General features: G+C 40.0%; 1 protein-coding gene across 1 annotated transcript in view; it reads right to left on the bottom strand.

Moving 5' to 3' along the window:
* The window catches only part of usp31 (ubiquitin specific peptidase 31), a 31,872-nt gene extending 9,996 nt beyond the window's left edge, over positions 1–21,876 (bottom strand). Inside the window, exons 1-9 of the mRNA XM_079829210.1 lie at positions 21,343–21,876; positions 17,379–17,516; positions 11,985–12,079; positions 11,807–11,899; positions 3,730–3,865; positions 3,312–3,459; positions 1,509–1,683; positions 1,182–1,293; positions 935–1,029 (exon numbers count right to left, since the gene is read on the bottom strand). Of these exons, the coding sequence (XP_079685336.1) occupies positions 935–1,029; positions 1,182–1,293; positions 1,509–1,683; positions 3,312–3,459; positions 3,730–3,865; positions 11,807–11,899; positions 11,985–12,079; positions 17,379–17,516; positions 21,343–21,873 (1,523 nt within the window). The 5' untranslated portion in view covers positions 21,874–21,876. The remainder of the gene's footprint in view (positions 1–934; positions 1,030–1,181; positions 1,294–1,508; positions 1,684–3,311; positions 3,460–3,729; positions 3,866–11,806; positions 11,900–11,984; positions 12,080–17,378; positions 17,517–21,342) is intronic.
* Positions 21,877–25,188: the final 3,312 nt, after the last annotated feature.

A 25,188-nucleotide genomic window follows, 5' to 3' on the forward strand; every position in this document is an offset into this window, starting at 1 on the left:
TTTACAATATTTTATTTATATTAGGTAAATATTAATACTACTAATATTTATTATATTATACTTATAATTCATTCTTAATTAAAAAAAATGATTAAAAAAAGAAACTGGCATACAAAATTTTACACCTGCCATGATGTTTCTTATTTGTCGTTTCTGATTTAGAAGTGTGTGCCATAGATTGTAGGGTGTGTCCTCAGCCAATGACTCAAATCAACAGCTTTTACGGGTGTTTGTGAAGGCATCAACAAGTAAATGTAGACTACTTTCAATAAATGGGCAAATATATTAGGAAACTTTTAGCTATGTTGCTATGTGTCATGAGAGCAACACTCTGTCTAGAGCGAACGTGTGTATACACACACACACACACACCAAGAATGAAATTTTCTGAGCAAATATTGGATAAGTGTCACAATTTTAGCTTGACTGTAAAGAAATGCTTGAACGGAAGATTACATGCTAAAGCAATGAGCGCTAGCTTTGCCACTCGAGTGCTTATCCAAGCCAAACATACCCAAGTCAAAAATGAATCCAATAGTAGTGAAAAGAACCAGAAAAGAATTTGTATTTTTGGCTGAACTATCCCTTTAAAAGATGTTTCAGTATCCAAAATGAAGAAGCCTCGTTTTATTTTGTTTTATTACATTTGTTAAATCTAATGATCACCCAGCCTGCACACTAAAGCAGTTGATAAACGTTTCATCTATGCTCATTAAAGCATCTAGACTAATGTAATGTCTTCGGAGGTTTGTGTAGTAAATGCAGCTTTAATAAAAGTACTGAGTATTTGCTCGCTACACATGTAGCCAGTGGAAAAACTGTTTATGTGCATCAATGGTGAAACAATGTACATGTCTTTTAAACCAGTCAGTTGGACACCTGAAATTTAAGTTCACAAAACATGCTCTGAACACAGTGGTCATGCATAACAAACCTTTCCACAGTGGGGTGACATAGTGGCTGCTCCTCTTGTGGCAACAGATATGTGATCCCAACCACTCCTACCACACGCAGACTAAAGGGTCCAACCTAAAATAATCAATCCACTTTATTAGTGCAAGTTGTATGCAAGAAAAAAAGCCATATGTACTCGTACCGATCCAACCAGACTCAACTGATAGAAATAAATAGCTGCATTTGAACATCCTTGTAGAAGTACAGCAAGTAGAAATATCACTGACCTGAATGTAAACCCCAGGCCTTAATAGGTGACGCATTTTCTCCAGAATTTCTTTCTGTAAGACATCCCATGTCACACTGCGTTCTAGATATAGTACGAATGGAAGACCAAACCTGCGTCAAACAGAGAGTAATGCATTGATTTTCCGCTTTGTGATACATTACCACTTTATATTGTGTGGGAGTTTTCCGTAAAATGTAAGACATTAATGAGTTTACTACATTTTCTCCACGCAAGATATCAAAAATAATGGAACTTCAACTGCTGTGTTAGCATGAGGGAAAGACAATAATGAGGGTGTTTGACTGTTTTCGGCTTCTGCTTTTACCTCCGTCCTTGATGGCCAGTGCAGGCTCGGTTACAGATCAGCAGAATCATTTTCTCACATCCAGTGTTTTTGTTGGGTGATGCTGGATTTATTGCACCCTGCATGAAAGACGGTGTCCGGCTGCTCTCCGCTCCGTATTTCAAATTGTTCTGATTCAAATTTGCAAGGAGGCTCCCTGGAAATTGTTACAAATGTTACTTACATCATTTAAAACAAAAGAGATAGAACTAGAAGGAAGAGATCTAAGCCAAGTTAGTTCCTATGCTTTAGCTGATTAGTAGTTATGTTTCAATAAAGGCTGATTGGTTATGATTAGGATTATTTTACAGGACTATACATCTAGTTTTTCTTAAGCCCAAAGTATTCTTCAGTTTTTACACGTACACTAGGGTATCTGTACAGTGCGGGTGACAAATATTGTCATCAGCACGGCCTGATTTTTCTAACCGCACATACTCTGTATTCTCAGCTCACACGTGCCGTGAATATTTGTTTGCACTAATTATTTGGTGCAAAAGCACAGACTAACTTTCGACTGTTAAACAACACTGGCCCGGTCCGTTGTTTCACAGTTAAAAAAGAAACAGACGAAACAACAACAAACTCTTGCAGATGCAACAACAATAAACGACAATGTTGACTAGTGATTGTGTAAAGGGGTTAAAGGGTTAGTTCACCCAAAAATGAAATTTCTTCCATTAATAACTCACCCCAATGTTGTTCCACACCCGTAAGACCTCCGTTCATCCTCGGAACACAGTTTAAGATATTTTAGATTTAGTCCGAGGGCTTTCAGTCCTTTGAATGTAAGTGTAAGCACACTTTGCTGTCCACGTCCAGAAAGGTAATGAAAACATCATCAAAGTGGTCCATATGTGACATCATTTGGTTAGTTAGACTCTTTTGAAGCGTCGACAATACATTTTGGTCCAAAAATAACATTGCATTGTAAAATAGCATTGTCTTCTCTTCCGGTTTTGTTTGAATCCGCGTTCACGACGCCACAGTGACGCTGCTGACGTAAGACGCTGTGACGTGTTATCTGGTGCGACAGAGCTTCGTTTGTAGTCTGAGGGAGACGCACGCTGTAAACAAGCTGTTCTACATTGTTTGTATTGCTATATTTTTTTTTAAATGGTAAGTGTGCATGTCCCTCAGACTACAAACGAAGCTCTGTCGCACCAAATAACACGTCACAGCGTCTTACGTCAGCAGCGTCACTGTGGTGTCGTGAACGCGGATTCAAACAAAACCGGAAGAGAAGACAATGCTTAATAAAGTCTTAGTTTTTGTTATTTTTGGACCAAAATGTATTGTCGACGCTTCAAAAGAGTCTAACTAACCAAATGATGTCACATATGGACCACTTTGATGATGTTTTCATTACCTTTCTGGACGTGGACAGCAAAGTGTGCATACACTTACATTCAAAGGACTGAAAGCCCTCGGACTAAATCTAAAATATCTTAAACTGTGTTCCGAGGATGAACGGAGGTCTTACGGGTGTGGAACAACATTGGGGTGATTCATTAATGGAAGAAATTTCATTTTTGGGTGAACTAACCCTTTAAGAGACACACACAAAAGTAATAAAGACATTTTCATCAGTAATAGCGCAGACCGATACTGGGTAATAATGAAACTTTCTAGTATGCATGCGTTAACCACCAATGCATGTTCACGCTTGCTACTGAAATGGGGAATATTTTGAAAGCTGACGTGTTTGGCTGGAGGCCTAAGTGTTCGGGTCAAAACTGATGTATACTTTGGGCTTTAACCAAAGTGCAATGCATGGAAAAGTACCTCTTTTAGAGCGAATGTTTTCTAATCTAAAAGTCTCAGGAGTTTCAAAAGCAAAGATTGAGTCACTTTCTTGAATGATATCAAGATCGTCGTCATCGTCACAAAAGGAGCGGTGGAAACCGTCGTAATACATTTCGGTCAGGACAAACTGCACAGACATAAGAGAGACGGATGGTCAGAAGTGGTTTACACTCAACATCTCGGCAAAACAAGGCAAACAAACAGGAAACGGCTTGACGTTATATGGGAAGACGAACACAAACAGCAATTACTGTAACCCTCCATCAGTGCCCACACCTCAATATTAATGGAGAATCAATATTGTATTCAGGGAAACGGAAAAGATCTTTGCACCAAGACTTAAATTCGATGCAAAATAACATCTCAGTACTATACAAAAAACCTGTGGAAACTGCACCTGGTCTGGTGGGATCTTGGTCTCACGTGATACGGAGTCTCTCAGTCTGGACACAGTGCTGTTGAGTGGTACGGCCACACCAATCCTCATGCAGTGAGAGTACTTGCCTTGATAAACCACGGTCACATACAGAGGCCTGCGGGATGGCAAGTGATGCAACAAATTAATTCAAAGACACTTATAGTGCACAGAGACAGCCACCCTGGAGCAGCCAAATGCACAATAATGAAAGTTCATGGATCATCCCGTGCAAAGTTCAAACCTACAGGCTTTTGGTTGCCAACCTGGATCTTTAACCATTAGTCCACATCCAACCTAACCCCAAACTCAAAGGGTCCATTCTCCCCAAAATGAAAATTCTGCAATCCTTTACTCACTGTCATGTTGTGTAAAACCCATAAGACTTTCATTGATCTTCCAAAGGCAAATGAAGGTATTTTAATGAAAACCCAGAAATTTCTGTCCCTCCATTGAAAGTCCACACAACCAAAACTTATGATGCTTCAAAAGGTTCATGAAGACACCATAAAGTAATCATCACTTGACAAGCAATAACGTACTGGTTCTTGCACGTCAAGAAAGCATGTTTGAGTTTACCATATTCGTGGTTTGATCAGTGTTAATAATGTGGTTAAAAGCCTAAATTTAATCTGTTCGTCATTTGAAGCAGGGATGGGCAAACTCGGTCCTGTAGGGCCACTGTCCTGCAAAGTTTAGCTTAACACACCTGCACTATCTAATCAATGGCTTTGCCCGAAATCACCCCCTATACCCTTAAATGGGCGCTATTTGAGGGAACAGCCATTTGTAGTGGTGTCTGAAACCATAGTGGACGTTTTCGAGTACACTCATTGAATCCCACAATGCACTGCAATAAGGAGAGTACAACCGATATACGCTCAATGGCTAGAGAATACCCATAATGCACTGTGAGAGTCGCATGCTGAATGAATTCCCGCGTCCCGGCAGATCGCCCCCATAGCTGAATCATCTATCCATCTATCCCTTTTCCAAACCGCTGGTCAAATGGGGCTACAGCGCAATATCATACAGGTATAAATTCCTTTTTAATTTATTATTAAATTGTTTAAAGGTCCCATGGCATGAAATTTTCATTTTATGAGGTTTTTCAACATTAATATGAGTTCCCCTAGCCTGAATATTGTCCCCAAGTGGCTAGAAATGTTGATCGGTGTAAAACCGAGTTCTGGGTGTCTTTCTCTGCCTTTGAGAAAATGACAGGCCAGACTAGCCAATCTTGAAGTCTCCTGTTATGAAGTCATAACAGGCACGGTTACCTCCCTTTCATCCACCCAGAGAATTTGGCACACCCATGCGAGCGCCATATTTGTTTGTCCTCGAGAGATCATGGCTTGTGAACAAGTGAATGCTGGCAGTTTCTCAGTGTTTGGATGTATAAATGAAAACATAAGTCTTTTTTCAGTTCCTTCTGATCTGTGATTTCTGATGTGTAGCTAATTATTCAAGTTCACACAGAACTTTATTATTCGTGCACACGCTGCGGCTTCTCTCTCTCCCGACAGAACGGTGTTTTTGTGTTTTCTATCTTGTGAATCAGTGTTTTTGTATGTCCTCATCGCGTCTATCTGTTCTACAATGTGCATACAGTCGTGAGTTTCTGCTCAACATCGGCAGACTCACATCTCTTTAGAGATAAACCTCACGCACGCCGAGGCTCGGGCTGCACTGGCCGGTCGGCCTTCAACATCACCGACCCCCAGTACTGCATCTGGCCCACAGCGGAGGCACCATACGCGGCGCGAGATTAAGCAGAAGGGGGGTAAGCGTGAGCGTATCCGGCCTAGCCAGCTTTCCCCACAATAAACTGGATTACATTCGATTACTGCTGTTGTGTCTTTGTTTGCGCTGTGTACTCAATGCGCGTCACTGACGCTTTTCATATGATAGGAACATATCTAAAAATAATGCTATAATCAACACTTACTCGTAACTCGTTCATATCGACAGCTGTAATGGTACATTGCATGTGTTACAAAGTTGGTAGTAATGATGAAGGCGGACTCTGCGTGACTGGGACTCGTGTTTATTCAGAACTCTCAGATACACAGAAAATAAACTCGCGCTAACAGCGCTCTCATAACTCAGTAGTTACTATAAATAACTTTGTTAGCAATCACTCCGTCTCCGTGATATCCGGTTCGCGAACGAATCATTCTTTTGAACCGGTTCTTTTTAGTGAACCGAACCAGTTCACCAAATCGGACTGAATCGTTCTAAACGGTTCGCGTCTCCAGTCAGCGCGGATCCATAATTTACTAACTTTCTGACATGAGTGACAGTCCCTCCGACTAGAAATAAACGAATAACCAGTAGTATATGCTAGTAACTAAAACAGTTCACTGAACTGAGACATGCTGAGAACTGATGTGAAGTGAACTCAGGTCCATCCGTCTCTCTGGCAGCAGCTCGTGCCTGCTCGTGCCTCGTAGACCTCGTTAAACCACGCCCCTTCTGCTACAAGATCTGATACTCATTTCAAATGGGTGATGTCAGCCAATCACAACAGTGGGCGTTTTTACTGAAGTCTCACAGCAGACACGCCTCTTGAAACAGGGCATTCAGCCAGAGGGCAAACATCAGTAGAGAAAAAAATGCCTTTTATTTCTAAATTATGACATTTTATGATGTAAAAATCATACCAACAATATAAGTACACCTCAGGAAACATGATAAAATAATAGAAAAATGCCATGCCATGGGACCTTTAATTAAGGTTTATACATAGTTTCCATGACAGAGTTCAAGATAAATCTTTTCATCTAAGATCTTTTCAGCTAAGTTTGAAATTAGGCTTGCTACGATAGTCGGTGTTGCCGGTGTTACCGGTGTCCAGACTCAACACCGGTTACATCACTTGCCCACCGTGGCACCGCCCACCGTCTTTTTGATTTTTTTTTTATAGTAATAAAATAATTTAGTTCAGTTAGAGAACAGACAATACAAATAAAAACTGAACGTGTCTGCTTAATAAAGCAGGATCCGACCGTGAGTCTCGGCAGGAGTCACACTCGGCAGGAGATTTAAGAGTGAGGAGCTGACTGAGATGATCGCGGAAGATTTGGTTTCAAAGCGAAACGTAAAAGCGCCTATTTAAGGGAGTTTGTCATTTGTTTTGTTGTTGTGTTTTTCATTAAAAATAATAGGCTAATGAACCCACAATTCAAGCAACCCGCAGCCGAATTGGCGCTAATTAAAAACCGAAAGTAAAATGTGCACGGCCGCACAGAGCGCGCATTGTTTACTTTCGCCTGGCTCCGCAGTGCGAGCCTCCGCGCTACGCTGCTACGTGCGGGCGCGTCGAGTATAAACGAGGCTTTACTGACGAACTAACAGTGTGCATTCATGGCGTGCATCTCAATCATAGACTGATCAATGCTTGATCAGTGCCCTGACTACTGAACTAGGGAACTGATTGAGACGCGCCCATGGCCTCACAGAGCGCGCATTTACAGACGAGCTGTCATTCACGGTGTGTGCGCACTGGCGCGTTTTCAGTTCAGAGCGGTCGTGTGCATGTTACTTTCGGTTAGATACAATTAGTGATTTAAAAGCCTCCGCCGGTGATACCGGTATTACCGGTGTTGTCACACATCAATTAACCGGTGGGAAAATTTCCTCACCGTCACATCCCTATTTGAAATAATTATTAAACAGCTAGTACAAACTATGCAAAAGCGCAGCTCTCAATGGCGGAATTCCCTCGCTCGTTTTCATCCACTCTCTCAAGTGAACTATATTAGTGGACTAATGTAGGGAATAGTGCATGAGACGGCGATTTCTGCGATGTCTTCAGGATAATTAGAAGGCTACAGGCAGGTGAGTTTTCTCAGGGTTGGAGCTATACTCTGCAGGACAGTGGCCCTCCAGGACAGAGTTTGCCTGATACGTGTTCTCATATGGTTCTCTTTTACGATGTAAACTTTTATAAACTTTTTGAAGCTTTAAATGTTGGGGGAATGAACATTAAACTTAGGGACAGAAATCTCTCAGGAGTTTTATTAAAAAATATTTTCTTTTCTTTTAAAGATGAACGAAAGTCTTATGGGTTTGGAATGACATGATTGTGAGTGAATGAGAGATTTTGCATTTTTGGGTGAACTACCTTTTTAAAGAGTAATGCTATCTTCTTACCAGCAAGCATTTCTATAATTTAAGTAAGGGTGTAGATAAAAAAAACTATTTCAAATACAAGCAGATACACCGTAAAGCACTTCTTGCGGTCTTTTTATTGCATTCAGCAGCCTGTAAGGACTGAAAGCATTTAGCATTGCTTTAATGATGCTTGATCACCTCTCCAAATGCATTAGGAAGCAAACTCATCTCTAAAGAGGAAAAGCAGTGTGCAGTGGCCCCAGAAGACGAACCCTTACTGGCTAAATCAACAACTCTTCATTAATATATGCCCACGTGAAGTGGCATATCAAGGAAGGGTTGGGAATAAATGGCCTATGAAATAATACACAGAGATAACCGCAATTGCGAAGCATGGATAAACAGAATTAAGGAGAGGGCAAATTAAATCTACTCCCACAGACTGTGACGACAAGGGCAACTCTAAGTCATCCCTTAAGTTGCACATCGTTGAACTTCCAGACGAAAATTTCCTCTTTCTCAGATCGGTCATTCTTCATGCTGGCAGGGCATAAGCTCGAAATCTACTCTCTCTGCACTAATGTTTTTCAGAGTGGATAGATGCCGACAGTGCAGAAAGCTACTGTGGGTGGACGGGTCAAAATACTCTATGATGTAGAACTTCTTGAATTAGGGATGATATGAAGTCACCGGCTGGGTTTTACACAATAATGATGTGGAAGTAAAACCTGCCCAGCTTTTCTACTCTCCCTGGGACTATTATTCACTGGTTCATCATCTCTGATGTACAACGAGGGGCAGGTGTGCTTTAAATCACGGTCTGTCTTCTAATAGTATGACTTCTTTAATCATTAACGTGTACTAAAAAATTCAGCAGCTTAAAAATGCCTCTGAATTAAACCAAATGCTCTCCTTGATAAACCACTACACTGGCCTGTTAAAAATAGCATCACAGCACCTCAGGAGAGAAGCAGAACTGGATGATAATTAGAAGGGAAAGGTATATATTTAGCACCTAAATCAAAAGAGAAAAAAATCTACTTTAGAACTTTTAAATTTTATAAAGGAATATTTTGAGTCAAAGGAATCCAAGCACTATCAAAACAGATAACCATGACATATCTGTGGTATGCTCAGGTTACACAGAAAATAAGTTTAACTTGTCCTTCAATCAATGAAAACAAATGGAAAATGCCTTCACTGTACAAAAATATGCTTATAATGAAAGGTTATGAAGCAAGTGTTTTTATTGTTAAATAAAATAAAATGTTTTTGGTAATTGGAAAAATAATAAATTAAATAAATAGTGCTGACAAACAGATGAATTGCGATGAATCGCATCCAAAATAAAAGTTTGTGTTTACATAATACAAGTGTGTACTGTGTATAATTATGATGTATATATAAATACACACATTCATGTATACACACAGAGTATATACAGGGCTCGACATTAAGCATGTTCACGTGCTTGTCCTTCGGACAAGTAAATCTGTCATCCACTTGTCCGAGTAAAAAATGTGCTTGTCCGAAAAAAAATAATAATAATTTGTGTGTGTTGTACATCAAATTTATTCTGAAGCAATATTCTCACCAAATCAATCAGTTCAATCAGCTTTGACATAATGCATATTTGTGATATTTGTACCTTTTATAAAGGCCATTTTTCCCCTAATCTTATTAAATATAGGCTATGATTCAGATTTCCTTTTATATTCTTAAATTGGATCAATAAATTAAATTAGAAGACGACACTGGCTGTTACCAGTCAAATTAAATAATTTACACTGACAAATTACAACTGCATTAAATAATGTTATGAGATTGTTTTAAATATACAAATAAGAAATGTTGGAAAAATGAAACTAAACCACCAGTAGGTGGCAGCAGGTGACGTCTGAATGAGTGAGTCATTAAGTCGATTCGTTCAAACACGGATTCATTCAAGAATGAGGCAGTCGTTTGCGAATAGTTAATTGAATCTTTGATTCTATCGATTCGTTCAAAACGCAGACTCATTCACTAACACGCTTTGCTGACACGCGCTCTGCTGTGATCTTTAGGAACTATTTTCACTGATGAAATAGAAGAAAAACACTCAATATTACATCTAAAATGTAAGTGACTTAAAGGGGCTATATGCGTTTTTCTGAAATTTAAACTCGCGACTGACACCTGTGGCCAAAAAACAGAACTGCTCTTGTTTTCTGCTCGCTCTCGCAGCGGTGGTGACGTCACATCCGCAGACAGCGCGGGAAAAAACGACCCGCCAGAAAATAGGAAAAATAGGATACAGACTTATAGGTGCACCCACTGTGAGCAGACAAGGTGTCAGTATGCTCATCAGGAGATGTTTGAGTCATAAATGGTAAAATAAAAAGGCTATTGTTACGTTTATTTTGGGGAAAAAGTTGCATATAGCCCCTTTAATGTTAATAATTGTTTATGGAGCTGTCATATGAAATCAGTGTCATTTTCAGTCGTGATGTTATTCAGGAAAACAGCACTCTTGGTAATGTGACTGTATCATGTTATAAATATAAATAAACTCTACATTTCTACATTTTTACGGCAGTGTGTTAACTGAGTTTCTCTGTGTAAGGGTGCACATTTGTTACGATTTCTCCTCGAGCTGCGCTAGCGTCAACAGTTCAACGTTAGTTACCGTCAGTTCATTATACATTATATATTATCATCCACTGTCAATCGACACTTACAGTAATGAATGCCGAATCATTGTTGCATTTTGGTGATTCCCTAGTTATTTTTTGTTAATGACGTTTTATCAGGCTACTTGTCCGTCGGGCAAGTAAAATTCTCCTTCACTTGCCCCTTCAAAAAATCCACTTGTCCCGGACAAGCGTTAATGTCGAGCCCTGATATACATGCAAAGATCAATGTTTTTTTGTAATTTGTCTGTTTATTCACATCTATTCACATTCCGAAAGGACAATAAACTAACTATACTAAGATTTCTTAAACATATACATGAAGGAGTGTGTATTTATAAATACACATCATAATTATATATAATATAATTGTGTACGGTGTAAACACAAACTTTTATTTTGGATGCGATTAATCGTGATTAATTGATTTGACAGCACTAAAAATAAAATATAATTACAAATGTAAATGAAACTATCAGAAATATGTTTAAGTAGAGGCACTAAATGTCTAAAACTTATATATTAAAAACATATTAAAGCTACATAGAACTATTAAAAAGACAATAACAAAAAAAGACAAAATTACATTATAAAATTTGACTAAAATGAAACTGGAAATATATATTGCTGTACACTTGACCGGTCAAGTGTACAGCACCATGAATAGACATGCAAAATCTGCAACTATCACACTTTCAGAAGCAAAAAATTGAGACACCACATGTGGAAATGGCATGGGACGGGAGTTTTACTTACTAACCTTGTCTGTGTTAAGTTAAATCCAATCATTCAAATCATATGATCACATTAACTTGTTAAACCCCAAAATTTTGAAGGGCACCAGATGTAACTGTTCATAAAACACTATTTGACATTGAACAAACTTCACTCACGTGAATAACAGCAATAACTTTGAATAAAGTCCTTTCATAAAAATATGAGATTCACACCCGTTTTTAAACCCTCCAGTTCCAGTTTGATAATAATAAATATTTCTCGAGCAGCAAATAATCATATTTGAACGATTTCTGAAGGATCATGTGACACTAAAGACTGGAGGAATGACTAAATAAACAACAATTACAACAGTCATGAAATCGAACAAAGCTGGAAATCGAACGCTTAATCTAAATTTCGCAGAGGTGTCCGGACATATTTCTTCATATTCATCATTAATAAAGACATGACGTAGGTCAATCTGCCTTTATGTCTACAGATGAAGCATGTTGTTGTCAAGGAAATTAAATCAGGGTCTCTCTGACATCAGTACTTACCGTGTGTGAGGTAATGGAATCGGGAGGGAGATGCAAAGAAAAGGATCGAAAGTGTTGCTCTGTTTCTGACAGTGGGGACAGGTCAGCGACGATCTGGAATCAACAGAGGTCACAGTGAGTGATTTCAGCCAAGACAAATATTTAAGTACAGTTGACAGACAGAAATGAAGGATCATACCTGTACTGAGCTTGAAACAGCTCTTGGACGAACGATCCAGCTGAAAGAGGAGGTGAAGGTCCCTCTAATGCTCCATCATCTTCCTCAATAGGTGGCTACGATGACAAACATGAGAATGTTCACAATATTAATGCCAGTAACTCAAGACAAACAGGAGGAAGGTCAATTATTGAATATGCATAATAGATTTGCATATGATGCAACAAACAGTTACCACACTAATAACTGAAATTCATATGCAACTAGTCATGCAAAGGCAGCAACTATAACAATGGCTACATACACTGGGATTACCAAACCGCATTTACTTACAGGTGTGAGTCTCAAAATGTCCTGTTCAAATAGCAACTGACAGTAGCGTCTTGAATACTGTCTGCATGAACATGAAGCTCGTACTCTCTTACCAGTGACCAAAGTAATATCAAGGATGGCAAGGTCCATAAAACGGAAAAGTCTTAGGTAGGGCTGGCACAGAATATTCGAATATTCGTCCGGTGGGTCCTGCTGCTAGTTTGTGGTGCGACTCTCGTTCGGGTCACGCGGCACGTTCAGTTTTTAATTGTAGTTAATCGGTTCTCTAACGCAAATGAATTTTACTACTATAATATATCAAAACGACGGTGGGGGGCGGTGCCGCGGTGATCAAGTGATGTAACCAGTGTTATGCCTGAACACCAGTAACACCAACTATCGCAGCAAGCCAAATTCCTGTTATCACTAGGCAGTGTCTGTTCTCGGAGCATATAAGCCCTGCCTGCTTGAGACGCGCCACTTCTCGAGAGAGAGAATAATATGTTCAGCCCCCTCCCTCTGATGCTTCGAATTAGGGCTGGGCGATAAAATGATAACGATATGTATCGCGATAGACACGTAATCGATATCAATAAAAAATGCGTTCGATAAAACGTTCGATAATTTTTTTTTTCTTCGTCGGAAGAAACCAGAGGATGCGAAGCAAGTTTGGTTGCATGAACAAAGGCACTCGCTCTCTGGTAACCAAGCAACGTAGGGAGTGACAGGCTAACAGCCAATCAGGTAACTGTATCGTTTTGGTTGCGTCATATCGGATGAATTCTTCAGTAAACAGAACCGGCGTGGAGTGATAAGTGGAAAATGAGTGCCGCAGCGAGCGAGGAAATTGTTGATAAAACAGGAAATCAAGTCAGCTCGCCAGTATGGCAGTATGCCAGAAGTGCTCTCGCGCTCGTATACGTCACTCATTGTTTACTGTATACGAGCGCGAGAGCACTTCTGGCGTTTGCGTAAACTACGCCAGATCATGTAGAGACCTCACACACAGGAAGTGATGTCTCTACACTAGATCGTGTACATTGACCTTCCTTTCCGGAAGTGCTGCCCTTTCAGGGCTGTTGGACATGGTGTTGTATTTGAGGTAAAAAATTATATAAATACTGTTCGGTTTATCGCACAAACCGATCGTTTCGTGTCTTAAGACATTAATGTGTCGTCACGAGCCGCATGGATTAATTCGAAGTTGTCTGTGCATGTTTTTTTTTTACCCTAACAGATTTAGTCACCATTGACATCCATTATATGACTGACACACAGCAACGGTTGAAGTTAAAAATCTCCATTTGTGTTCTACTGAAGAAACAAAGACACCTACACCTTGGATGGCCTGGGGGTAAGCAGATAAATGTCAAATTTTCATTTTTGGGTGAACTATCCCTTTAAAGTGATAGCAGCCCAGCCTAATAGTGAACATGCTGTCCTTAAAGAGACACTTCACCTCAAAATTAAAATTCTGTCATTATTTACTCACTCTAATGTTGTTCCAAACCTGTATTCATTTCTTCTATTAAACACAGAAGAAGATATTTTGATGAATGTTGGTAACCAGACAGTTGACGGTAGCCATTGACTTCCATAGTATTTTTCCTACAGTGGAAGTCAATGGGGACTTCTTCAAATATATATTTTATTGTCAACAGAAGAAATAAATTTATTCAGGTTTAAAACAACTTGATCCTGAGTAATCGATGACAATTTTCATTTTTGAGTGAACTATCCCTTTAATGTTAATAAAATCAATAAAAGACAAAGAAAAAAAATCACTCATTGCTCTTGACTGAAAAACTTTAATACCGTAACTTCAATAAGAATCAATGTATATTTTATAGTGAAGTCTATGTAGTGTTTTATTTTTACATTTATTCATTAAATTTCATACTTGAATGCTGCTGTACAGCTCTGAACAGCCAGTGTTAATCTTTATATATATTTATGTTATATTATACATAGGAAGATGTAGAAGGGTTTCTTTCTATTAAGTAAAATAAAGCAAGAGTATTGCTATACATGTTTTTTTTTTAATTTCCTACTTAACCTCTTACTGTTCCTGTCGCCTAAGAATAGAATATCAAAAAACACTGATGTGACAAGCCATCCGAACCGAACCAAAAACCGTGGTTAAAAGACAGAGGTATGTATTGAACAGTGGACTAACTGTATTGTTGCCTCCCTAGTGTGAATGTAACTGTATTAAGGGCTAAAATACAGGACTGAGTGTGACAACCGTATTCTGCTGCTGTGTGAACATGGCCTATATAATATCCATATAAAAATTGTGAACACATGACCACCATAAGGACTGTGCCAAAGGAAATTCTCCAAATATTCCTAAACAAACACATTTTTACTGGACAGTTCATGTGCTTTTTGCATGATGCACATAATGCATAAGAATTTTTTTATAAAGAAATATACTTTTTTTCCCCCCTCACACATTAAAGGACACATTCAAATAAATTTAAAAAAGACAGTTAAGACATTTATGATGTTACAAAATATATCCATTTAAAATAAAACATTCAAAAGTCTTACCAACCCCAAACTTTTGAATGTTAGAGTGTCTGCTTTTAAACCACCCAAAACGCTGCTCTGATTTATTTCTACTGTATGTGTGGTACTGAAACTTCGAAAATAAAACCCCTGAAGGATCTTAAAAACTATTTCTATGGTAAATCAACATATTGCCACAAAACACTGATCTTGACTTGTTAATAATAACCCAAGAACATTCCTTAAAAATCCAGAATTTAGACCAGAAAACATCTATAACTTAATATCTAGAAAATCTAAGCGCACAGGAGAACTCTTGTCAAATGTCAAGAGTAAAGGTGCATATGATTACGCTGCACTATAAAGGAAGAGCTTGAGTAAATAAATAAACCCCCAAGACAGTGTAAGGGATTAATAATCTGAGAGACTTGACATTCTTTTATACGTTTAAGATTCCAGCTAAGCATCTGGCTCTCCAGGGCAGTGCAGTCAGTCAGCCAGGAAACTGTCAGCCTCGTGCTCCTTGGCACAAACTCTAGGAAACATCAACGTACATCTAAATCAATCAGACAAGCTGAATGACCTCATGCGAGGATGCAAGTGGCTGACCCTGACCTGGGGCCTCATTTATAAAACTTTGCGTAGGATTTGCGTCAGAAGTGGCGTACGGATGAAACATAGGACGTGCGTACGCACAGAAATATTCGGATTTATAAAACCGTGCGCACGCACGTCCTACGCAGATTTCCCTTAATAAATCACAATCAATTCTAAATGTAGCGTAGCTTTTGCGGCTTCATGTCACGCCCATAGTTGCCTATAAATAGTCCGCGAAACGCCCCCAAGTTAATATTCATCGATTGCGAAATCATGGCAAACACAGAGAGGAAATCATGGCAAACACATTTGCCACATTTGAAAACTAAAAAAACGTAACGTCACTCAATGTGAAGTAGAAGTTATCGTTGGCGAGGTGGAAAAGATGAGAAAAATGTTGTTTTGGAGGGCACAGTGTGGGCATTAGGCTACTAATGCCAAAAAGGCACTTGAGTGGCAAAAGGTTGCAGACGCCGTAAATGCTGTAGCCTCACAACCTCGGACCGTGGCCGAAATAAAAAAGAAATGGTCGGACATCAAAGTCGAGGCAAAAAAGCGTCTAGCGCACCATCGCCTGAGTGTGTCCTCGTTTGCCAGCAACTCTTCTTGCTGTCTGAAGATGCGTTCACTCCGACTCCTTCCATTTGCGACATCCTCTAAGAGCGCAATATCAGCCATTGTGCGTCATTATGCATTGTGATGGGGCATTTTATTTCTATCCATTTAATTGCATCTGACAAGCTACAGATGTCGGTTATAATCTACGTGGAAATGGGAAATAGGCTTTAGTTCAGTGCAAATGGAAAGTCTTGCAGCTTTCTGAATGGTTGAGACACGTTATTTTATCAAAAATAAAACAAACTAAAGGCATAGCCTATGCATGAATACCATGATTCCGTAGCTGATGAAGACATTTTTACTATGAAAACAACTTTCCCCAGTGGACAATGAATACATCAATCTATCTATTTATCTATATATCTCCCTAATTATCTATCTATCTGTCTTGAATCTATAGCCTATCTGCTCCGCCAGACGGACACATTGACGAGAATATCAGTTTGCACATTATTTCGTTCTGTTTACCATATTATTTATGAGGATGAATTGCATAACATGCCAATATTATTGCAGAACATATTTCACTTTTCTTTTTGCAAATATGGGTTAATTTGCATCTGTTGTAATTTTCGTTTGATTTTGTTTGTTTTACACTGCAGATCGATCAAACGGGTGTTCGTGTAGGCTGTTAATTGTACAATTAACAGCCTACACGAACACCCGTTTGATCGATTACGTAAGACTTGCTTTGTGAAGTCTTCTTGTTATTTATGAGAGGCAGTATTGCCATTTCTTTTACACAACGGTCTACAGTTTCACACACTTTCACGTGTTTCTTCCATCTGCCGACGGTGTCGCCATTTCTCATTTCACCGGTTTTTGTGCGTACGCCTGGGTCAGAGCTTGCGTGAAGGACCGCACATTTTCCCGTCAAGTTTGCTTTTTATAAATACCAATTATTGCGTAGAGAGCGGCGTACGCCTTCTTTTGTGCGTACGCAACGTTTATAAATGAGGCTCCAGGACACCACAGGCTGAATGAGCCCTCCTCAGAACAGGCCATAGGATGTGACTTAATGTCCCATGTATTTGATATATAACGCAGAGTTTAAGTTCCCTAAACTCTTTTGCCCTGATCTTTGTCAGACTGATGTCTGATGCGAGACTGCTAGCTGTCATTCCAGGGCAGAATGGCTCTATAAATCCAGCCACGTTTGGCTCTTCTCCTATTCTGCTATTTAAACGATTGAAAGCTCAAGCTTTTATGGACCTGCCAATACAAAAAACTCCATTCTGTGCTACCTTTGTAAACAGCAAGAGTGGTTAACGGTCTCCAAATTCAGCTGACCTCAAGAGGAGAAAGTACAACTTCCTTAAACTAAGTAGCTATGCACCAGCAAAACGTTCAGTCACTTCACTATGATATCAGCCATACCTTTATAGTGGCTCTGATGTTAGGGTGTACAAGATGGTTGAGGTCTTCATGGACGCGGTCCAGTAGCCAGAGAAGGAACTCCTGGGCGTCGTGCTGTGCATTTCCCCGGTACTGCATGGCACTCTTGGCCACAGCATTCTACCAAAACACACACAGGGTATTAGTCAAGCTTGGAACAAGAAGGCATGAATGTTTCTGACCTCTATGAGCGAGATCAGATATAGAAAACGTCCAGTCAGTGTTGACAATTGAGCTTTTTAGGGGTTTGTGTTTTTAACCCTATAAAGCCTATACTGTATCATATTTGATACATGAATTTCTACGGTCTCTAAATAATCAAAACTTTGCTGAAAAACCTGTTGTACACGATCTACTACCGTACATGCCTTATGTTGTCAGAGAGATAGAGCTGGGGGGGGTGAAGACTTTTTGAATTTGAAGATCAAGGTAAATTGTACTGAATTTATCTTCCGGATCTAAGTATCTTCTGTTGCTTCCGAAGGGCAGTACTAAATTCACACATTTTATATTTAAACAAAATGAAAAGATGGATATCAAAAATCATACAGTCACTGCTGGAAAGGGTTCAAATATGCAAAAGATGCTGGAAAACTGAAGATTTTGCAGAACCTGAAGGATTTTTCTGAAGAACGGTGGGCGGTTTAGCTGCTCAGGACAAACAACGGACTCAAGAACAACCATCACAAAACAAAAGAATAGCCATGGATCATCCAGGGAATGACACACAGCATTAAGAATCAAGGGTTTATAAACTTTTGAACAGGGTCATTTGTATAAATTCAGCTATTTTTTGTTTTATGGATTATATGTAAACATCTTTTATGTAAAATATCTTATTCAGGACAGTACTAAATAAATAAATAAAAATTATATTGTAAAAAAATGTCCACCTAAAGTTGTAGTACAGTTGCCTTTTTGCTGTAAAACCTTTAATGGGTTTTATAAAGTAAACGTTAAAATAACTTGTTAAAATTTCAAGATGAACACTTACTAGACTGAAGCAACCTAGGTTTACTTTATTATCCATACACACTGTACATCTCTCAATCATCATTGCATTTTGTTCCTCAATTAAAGAGCTTTGATCATAAAACTGAGCATTTATATATTATCTTACTAAGAAATATTGGGAGATAATATAGAGTGAAAACTAACATTTATATGCATTTTATGCAAGTAGTCTGCTATACTGCTACACAAATATCACTGATTTACATGACAAGCTAGAATTTCCTCTTACTTTTTGGGCATATAAATAACGACATCTGCACCACATTACATATTTTTGCTTAGTTTAGTAGTCCTCTGAATAGAATCGAGGGGTTTTGCTTCTCCTTTAGTATGAGCTCCATATTCTTACTATATCATGGGCCACAAAAGCCTGATGCTTCAAACATGACAAAACAAAACTTGCATGCAAAGTTGTAAAGAATGTTATGAGAAACTATTTACACTTAATTCTTGAAGCGGACTAGTAACCAACCAAACACCTACAACAAGTGTGCTGTTTGGCTAACAAACATGGGTCGCAGTCAAATTGTTATTTGTGGTTTACAGGAAAGTTCAACATGAACGCTTCGTTTCTGAGAACAAGAACAAATTCAAAACTAACTCCTCCTCCTCATATCATCGGTTCTCTGCAAATTACAAAACATGTTCAATTCTCGGTTTATTGATTTAGCAAGTTATTGACTCAAACTGATTCAGTCCAATTCATGAACAAATCATTTTAACCATTTTTTTTTAAGTTGCAATAGTCTTTTGTTCCCTATTGTGATGTGCATCCAAGTGTCTCAAAAAGAAAGGAAAAAAGCAGGGCGGGACTTGATTTTGTATACTGGGAATTGATTGGATGGTTGAGGTTTGCTATTGCTGTGATGTCATGTGAGTGACAGGTTGCCCTGCCCTTACGGCAGTAAACACAACATCAGATGACCTGTCCCAAATGGAACCCTAAGCCCTTTCGTGACTTAGGCCCTGTCCCACATGTCCCACTTCATGTGCACTTTCGGTCTTGTGGACTTACAATGGCTGCCATGCGCGGGTCTGTTAAGTCCACCAGTCATTTGTCATTTTAGGATTCAGAAGGGTGCTCGCGAGCTCCCCCTTTGCAGCCGATATGCACGGCAGACTTCTTCCCAACAAAGTGGTGTTACGTCACGAAAGTGCAGACTCGTAGGAAGACCATGGGTGTTTAGGGTGCCATCAGGGACAGGACCACAATGCCTACTTTGACTGTCGGGTAGAAGTCTGCTGTGTATATCGGCCGCAAAAGGGGGCACTCGCAACCACCCTTCTGAAAACTAAAATGACAAATTGTGGACTTAAGGCCTCTGTACTTCATTTTCTGCGTTTCGCACAGTTGGAAATCATAAAAAATATATAGATGTTTTTAAAAAAACAAACAAAAAAGTTAATTGAGCTCTTGTGTATTTTTGAGCTTAAACGGGCGTTTTTGAAAAAAATTTCCTTTTTGAGATGTATTAAAGTAACAGTTGGTTATGTAATGCTTAAATGCTTAAAGTCCCTGTAAAGTCAAAACTAAACATGTGTTCTGAGTTCCTCACACCACAGATAAATGTGTTATTAACCACCCAGCCAAATTTGAATCATAAAAAATTCCGGGAAGTACATAAAATAGCTTATCAAAAACCTGAAAAAATGAGCAGCATTCTCTGCTCTCAAACGCTGGGGGTGTGTCGGCGCCGAAACCACGGCCACTCGCGGGAAAGCGGCAGTAGCACACAAGACAACACTCACTGATCACGAGCGTCTATGATCACGACGCACCAGATGTCGGTGGGACGGGAGGATGAAGGCCTGGGCGGGGGATAGTCGGTTCTGCAGCGGATTATCAGTGAATCCCAGTTGTCTCCGGTGAAAGTTTGTAAAACGATCCGGTGTAAAGTCACTGCAGAGGTAGGTGTCGGTGATGATCCTCAGCTCTCCATCAAGGTTGCTGTTCACAAAATTAATCCACTTCTTCATCGTTTTTGTTTTGTAAGCTGTTATGTAAGTAGTTGACTATAGTAACTAACAGTACTAACAGTAACTCGCGATCAAACTGATGCGAATGTGCTCTAGTTATGATCGTGTTAGGGGAGGAGCCAGGCTCGGTGGCTCCAGTGCGTCATCGAGCCACCGTTTTAGCCCCGCCCAGAAAATCCTGAACACAGCAGCGGTGAAAAACTGTTTAACGGTCTAACTTCTGAATTCAGTACTTCATAGTTCACAGTCTTTGTAATGTGTTTCAGCAATACATTTCTAACATTTATAATGTGCTTAGAAACAAATCTCAGAATTGCCTTTACAGGGACTTTAAAGGGTTAGTTCACCCAAAAATGAAAATTCTGTCATTAATTACTTCCCCTCATGTCGTTGGACACCCGTAAGACCTCCGTTCATCTTCTGAACACAAATGAAGATATTTTAGTTGAAATCCGATGGCTCAGAAAGGCCTCCTTTGGCACAATGCACGGTACACTTTCAAGACCCATAAAAGGCACTAAAGACGTTGTTACAAAGTCCATCTCACTACAGTGGTTCTATAATAACTTTATGGAGTGATGAGAATAGTTTTTGTGCGCAAAAAAACCCTAAATAACGACTTATATAGTGATGACCGATTTCAAAACACAGCATCATGAAGATTCGAAGCGTTATGAATCAGTGAGTCGAATCATGATTCGGATCGCGTGTCAAACCGCTGAAATCATGTGACTTTGGCGATCCAAATCGCTGATTCGACTCACTGATTCATAACGTATTACATTTTAGTATTACATATATTGCCAACATTTATAATGTGTTAAGAAACTGCCTTTAAAGGGACTTTAATTTAGTGATTCCTCTGCGTACCATTAGAGGGAGCCTGAGTACGCGTACCACTTGATCATTTTATGGGTCAGATGTGTCATATATTCCCCCAGGTGTGTGAACTTACTTTGAAGTCTCGGCTGTGCTGCGGCGTGTACTCAAAAGTCCACAGGGCTCGGACCAATCCCGACAGCTGCTCTGTCACCTCTCCTTTGTCCTGGCCGCCCTTCCTCTGCATGACCCCGTTGGTCTTGGGTTTCTCTTCCTCATCCGTCTGGTCTCCTCGATACTGCTCCAGAGCCAAATACTCGGCGAACAGCTCCGTGTTGCTCAGGCACTGCAGAATAGCGTTCATGAAACACGTATTGCCGTGGTTTTTCAAACCGGACACCCCGGGGATTTTGTCCCCGGACAGAAACCCCCCGCAGTCGCTCTCGTCCGACGCGACGGATCCCTTGCCTTCCTTCTTGAAGGCCGTGAACCCCCCATCGTCCTTGTCGCCCACCGGCGGGTGCAGCTCCGAGCTGAAATGCGAGAGCGTGGACAGGGTCTTCAGGACCCTGCTCATGAAACTCCCCACGGAGCGCACCGAGCCCCGGCGGAACAGCTTCTTGCTGAAGCCGGACTTCTTCTCTTTACCTGACGCTTTGCTCGACATGCTTGAAGTGTTTAGGGCATCCCCTCTCTCGGTGATAATCGAGCTACAATTGCCAGCTGAGGCTAAGCGAGTGCAAACGCTGGCTGCTTATTTAGAGCATAAAATCGACTCAAGATCTGGCATGTTACTCCTCAAAGAGCTAGCTAGCTGGAGGCAGTGCCTCTATTATCCAAGTGTTCGCTTCAGTGAGACAACCCGAATTTGCCTTGAGAAGATGCATTGTGAAACGCTCACGCCTGGCACTTTTTTCCCCAGATATTAAAAACCTGTTTTGGCAAATTGGCAGTGAGCTAGCAGCCGATTAGTAACTCGCAGCGTGCTTTCAGCCATCTACTCGCCTCGCATCTATAACATACTGTAACGGTCTCTGGTTCCCCGGTATTACTCGCTACAAACAAACCGTTTGGTTTGCATGCTGCCTATAATCCAGTAAAGTGATTTCCACTAGCTAACACAGCGGCTAGCTAGGCCTGCCCAGACTAACCGTTTGCCATGTCAATGAAATGACGGGCAAAAGTTAATTTCTACCAGAGGTCCTGTCCGGCACCAGCATCAAAGTCAAACGCGCTTGACTGCCGCGCGTGATCAAACGCTGTAGGCATGCAGATCACTGTCATAACACGGGACAGTGGTTAGCTCGCGCAGCTAGTGCGCTAACCGCTGCCGCTTCTTCATGCATAATTGAGCGATGCACTGCAACTCCACCCAGGCAACGGTGACGCTCTGTTCCGATAGCTAAATACGCGATGGCGAGACACTTTAGCTTGTTTGTCTCACTGTTTAGATTTGAAATCCAACAGTCGCACCGATCACTCTCCAGCGCGAGCCCGATGCTACAGCACAGCAGCAGATGCGCGCGACCGAGCCAGACCGCAAATCCGTAGCGTTTTCGCGTGTTCTCGTTGACTCAGCGTTTTTTTCTTTAAGCCCGTGCCGTTTGAAGATGTCCAGTGGATTCCGATAGTGACACTGATAGTGGGGTGTGTTGGTGGGCCGCTCGTCTCGTCCTCAAGAGATTTTCTAAAATCATTGACACTGCAGGGCGGCGGTGCGCCGTGACGTCACGGCCCAGCAGCAGTCTCTCTCGTTCAGGTGGTTCGTGGATTAGGGGTGTCCTCAACCTCTAACGAGTCATAGTATAACATAACAATGTTTTAAAAAAACATGTTATACCCCCACAGCCCCAGTAAGGCTCAAGTAGCCCTTCAACAAACCCCGAAATGTGATCCTTTTACTCGTATTATAATGTAACTGGATATTCATTATCTCGAATGATATTACATTGACGTTTACAACAACAATCAGTGGTGTGGGTGGAAAACTGCAACTGACTAGCAAATAGAAAATCATGTTGTACTATTTACAGCATCTTTACACCACAACTTGCGCCCATTCAGAGGGCAATCATAAATAAACTTTGTGAGGAAGATTTAATTTGTGAACAGCAAAGATTGGAGTTGAAGACCGTGAACGGACTGAGGACACTATGAGTGTGGACTTGTCTTGACCAGTGCAGAATGTGAGAGGAATATGTGTTTCTGAGGCTCTGTCGGTTACAGCCACAAAGAGGACAGAAACCTGTTGTAGATTCATTTGAAAATCTTGTCGAACAGGATTTCAGCCCAACTGAATTTAGTGTTTTGGGAAACAGCCTACTTCATTCTACTTCGTTTTGCATAGCCAGTAGGCTATATGGAGTATTTTTTAGAAAAATATTCACAATTTGTTTATTTGTTTATAAAAATAACTATTTATACTGAAACATTATGCTCTTGTTCGTCCTATCAATCTATGTATCTGTCTGTATGTCCGTCTGTCTATCCGTCCGTCTATCTAGCTGTCTGTCTATATTTAATCTGTCTATACACTGTAAAATCCAACAGTGATTCTAACTAATACTTTTTAGCTAACTTTACATGTCTTAACCTAATTGTAAAAAGCTGTACTAATCACATACTATTCCTTACACAGAAAACCCAAGTTAAGATTAATAATTGGGTTGAGTGCAATTTTGTCAAGCAAAAAAAAAACAACAACAACAACTCACCATTATGGTGATTAGTGTTCCATTTGGTTGGGCGCTTGGAACATTCATGTTATTATAACTCTCTTCCTATTGATTCAGCAATGGAACAATAAATCAGAGTTATTTGGTTTCAAAGGAAGAGAAGTAATAAATAGGTTGCTTTTAAAAGTTAACCTAGCTTCTGATTGAATCATTATAGTTAACGATTTAGTCAGACATTAAGGTTACCTTTTAAAATTAACCTATGCAATATTTCCCTTTATGTTGTATAATGATCGTTTACAAGTTGAGTGCTAACACTTACATCATAAACACCTGTGAAAATTAATTGTGGGTTGATATAATCTATATAATAACCCTGCAGTTGACCGTGCTTGAGTCACACACTTCAACATTCAGCATACAACAATGGTAGCTAAGTCAAGAGTAAATCTAAAGTAAAAGATCAAGTACTCTCTACAGTTCTTTTTTAGTTACTAGAACTCTAGTGTAATTGAACTGTACTAAGCATTTGTTAGCACAACATACTATTATTACTATTTCACTTTACTTGATTTAAGGCAATCGGTTTGCATGTTTTTTTTAAAGTCTAATTATATTTTACAGTGTAGCTATCTATCTATCTATCTATCTATCTATCTATCTATCTATCTATCTATCTATCTATCTATCTATATCCGTCCGTCCGTCCGTCTGTCTATCTATATTTAATCTATCAACAGTGGGGAGAACAAGTATTTGATACACTGCCGATTTTGCAGGTTTTCCTACTTACAAAGGATGTAGAAGTCTGTAAATTTTTTATCATAGGTACACTTCAACTGTGAGAGATGGAATCTAAAACAAAAATCCAGAAAATCTCATTGTATGATACACATAAGTAATTAATTGGCATTTTATTGCATGACATAAGTATTTGATCACCTACCAACCAGTAAGAATTCCGGCTCTCACAGACCTGTTAGTTTTTCTTTAAGAAGCCCTCCTGTTCTCCACTCATTACCTGTATTAACTGCGCCTGTTTGAACTCGTTACCTGTATAAAAGACACCTGTCCACACACTCAATCAAACATACTCCAACCTCTCCACAATGGCCAAGACCAGAGAGCTGAGTAAGGACATCAGGGATAAAATTGTAGACCTGCACAAGGCTGGGATGGGCTTCAGGACAATAGGAAAGCAGCTTGGTGAGAAGGCAACAACTGTAGATCGCAATTATTAGAAAATGGAAGAAGTTCAAGATGACGATCAATCTCCCTCTGTCTGGGGCACCATCCAAGATCTCACC

This window comes from Gobio gobio, assembly GCF_949357685.1.
Source record: "Gobio gobio genome assembly, chromosome: 1".
NCBI lineage: Eukaryota > Metazoa > Chordata > Actinopteri > Cypriniformes > Gobionidae > Gobio > Gobio gobio.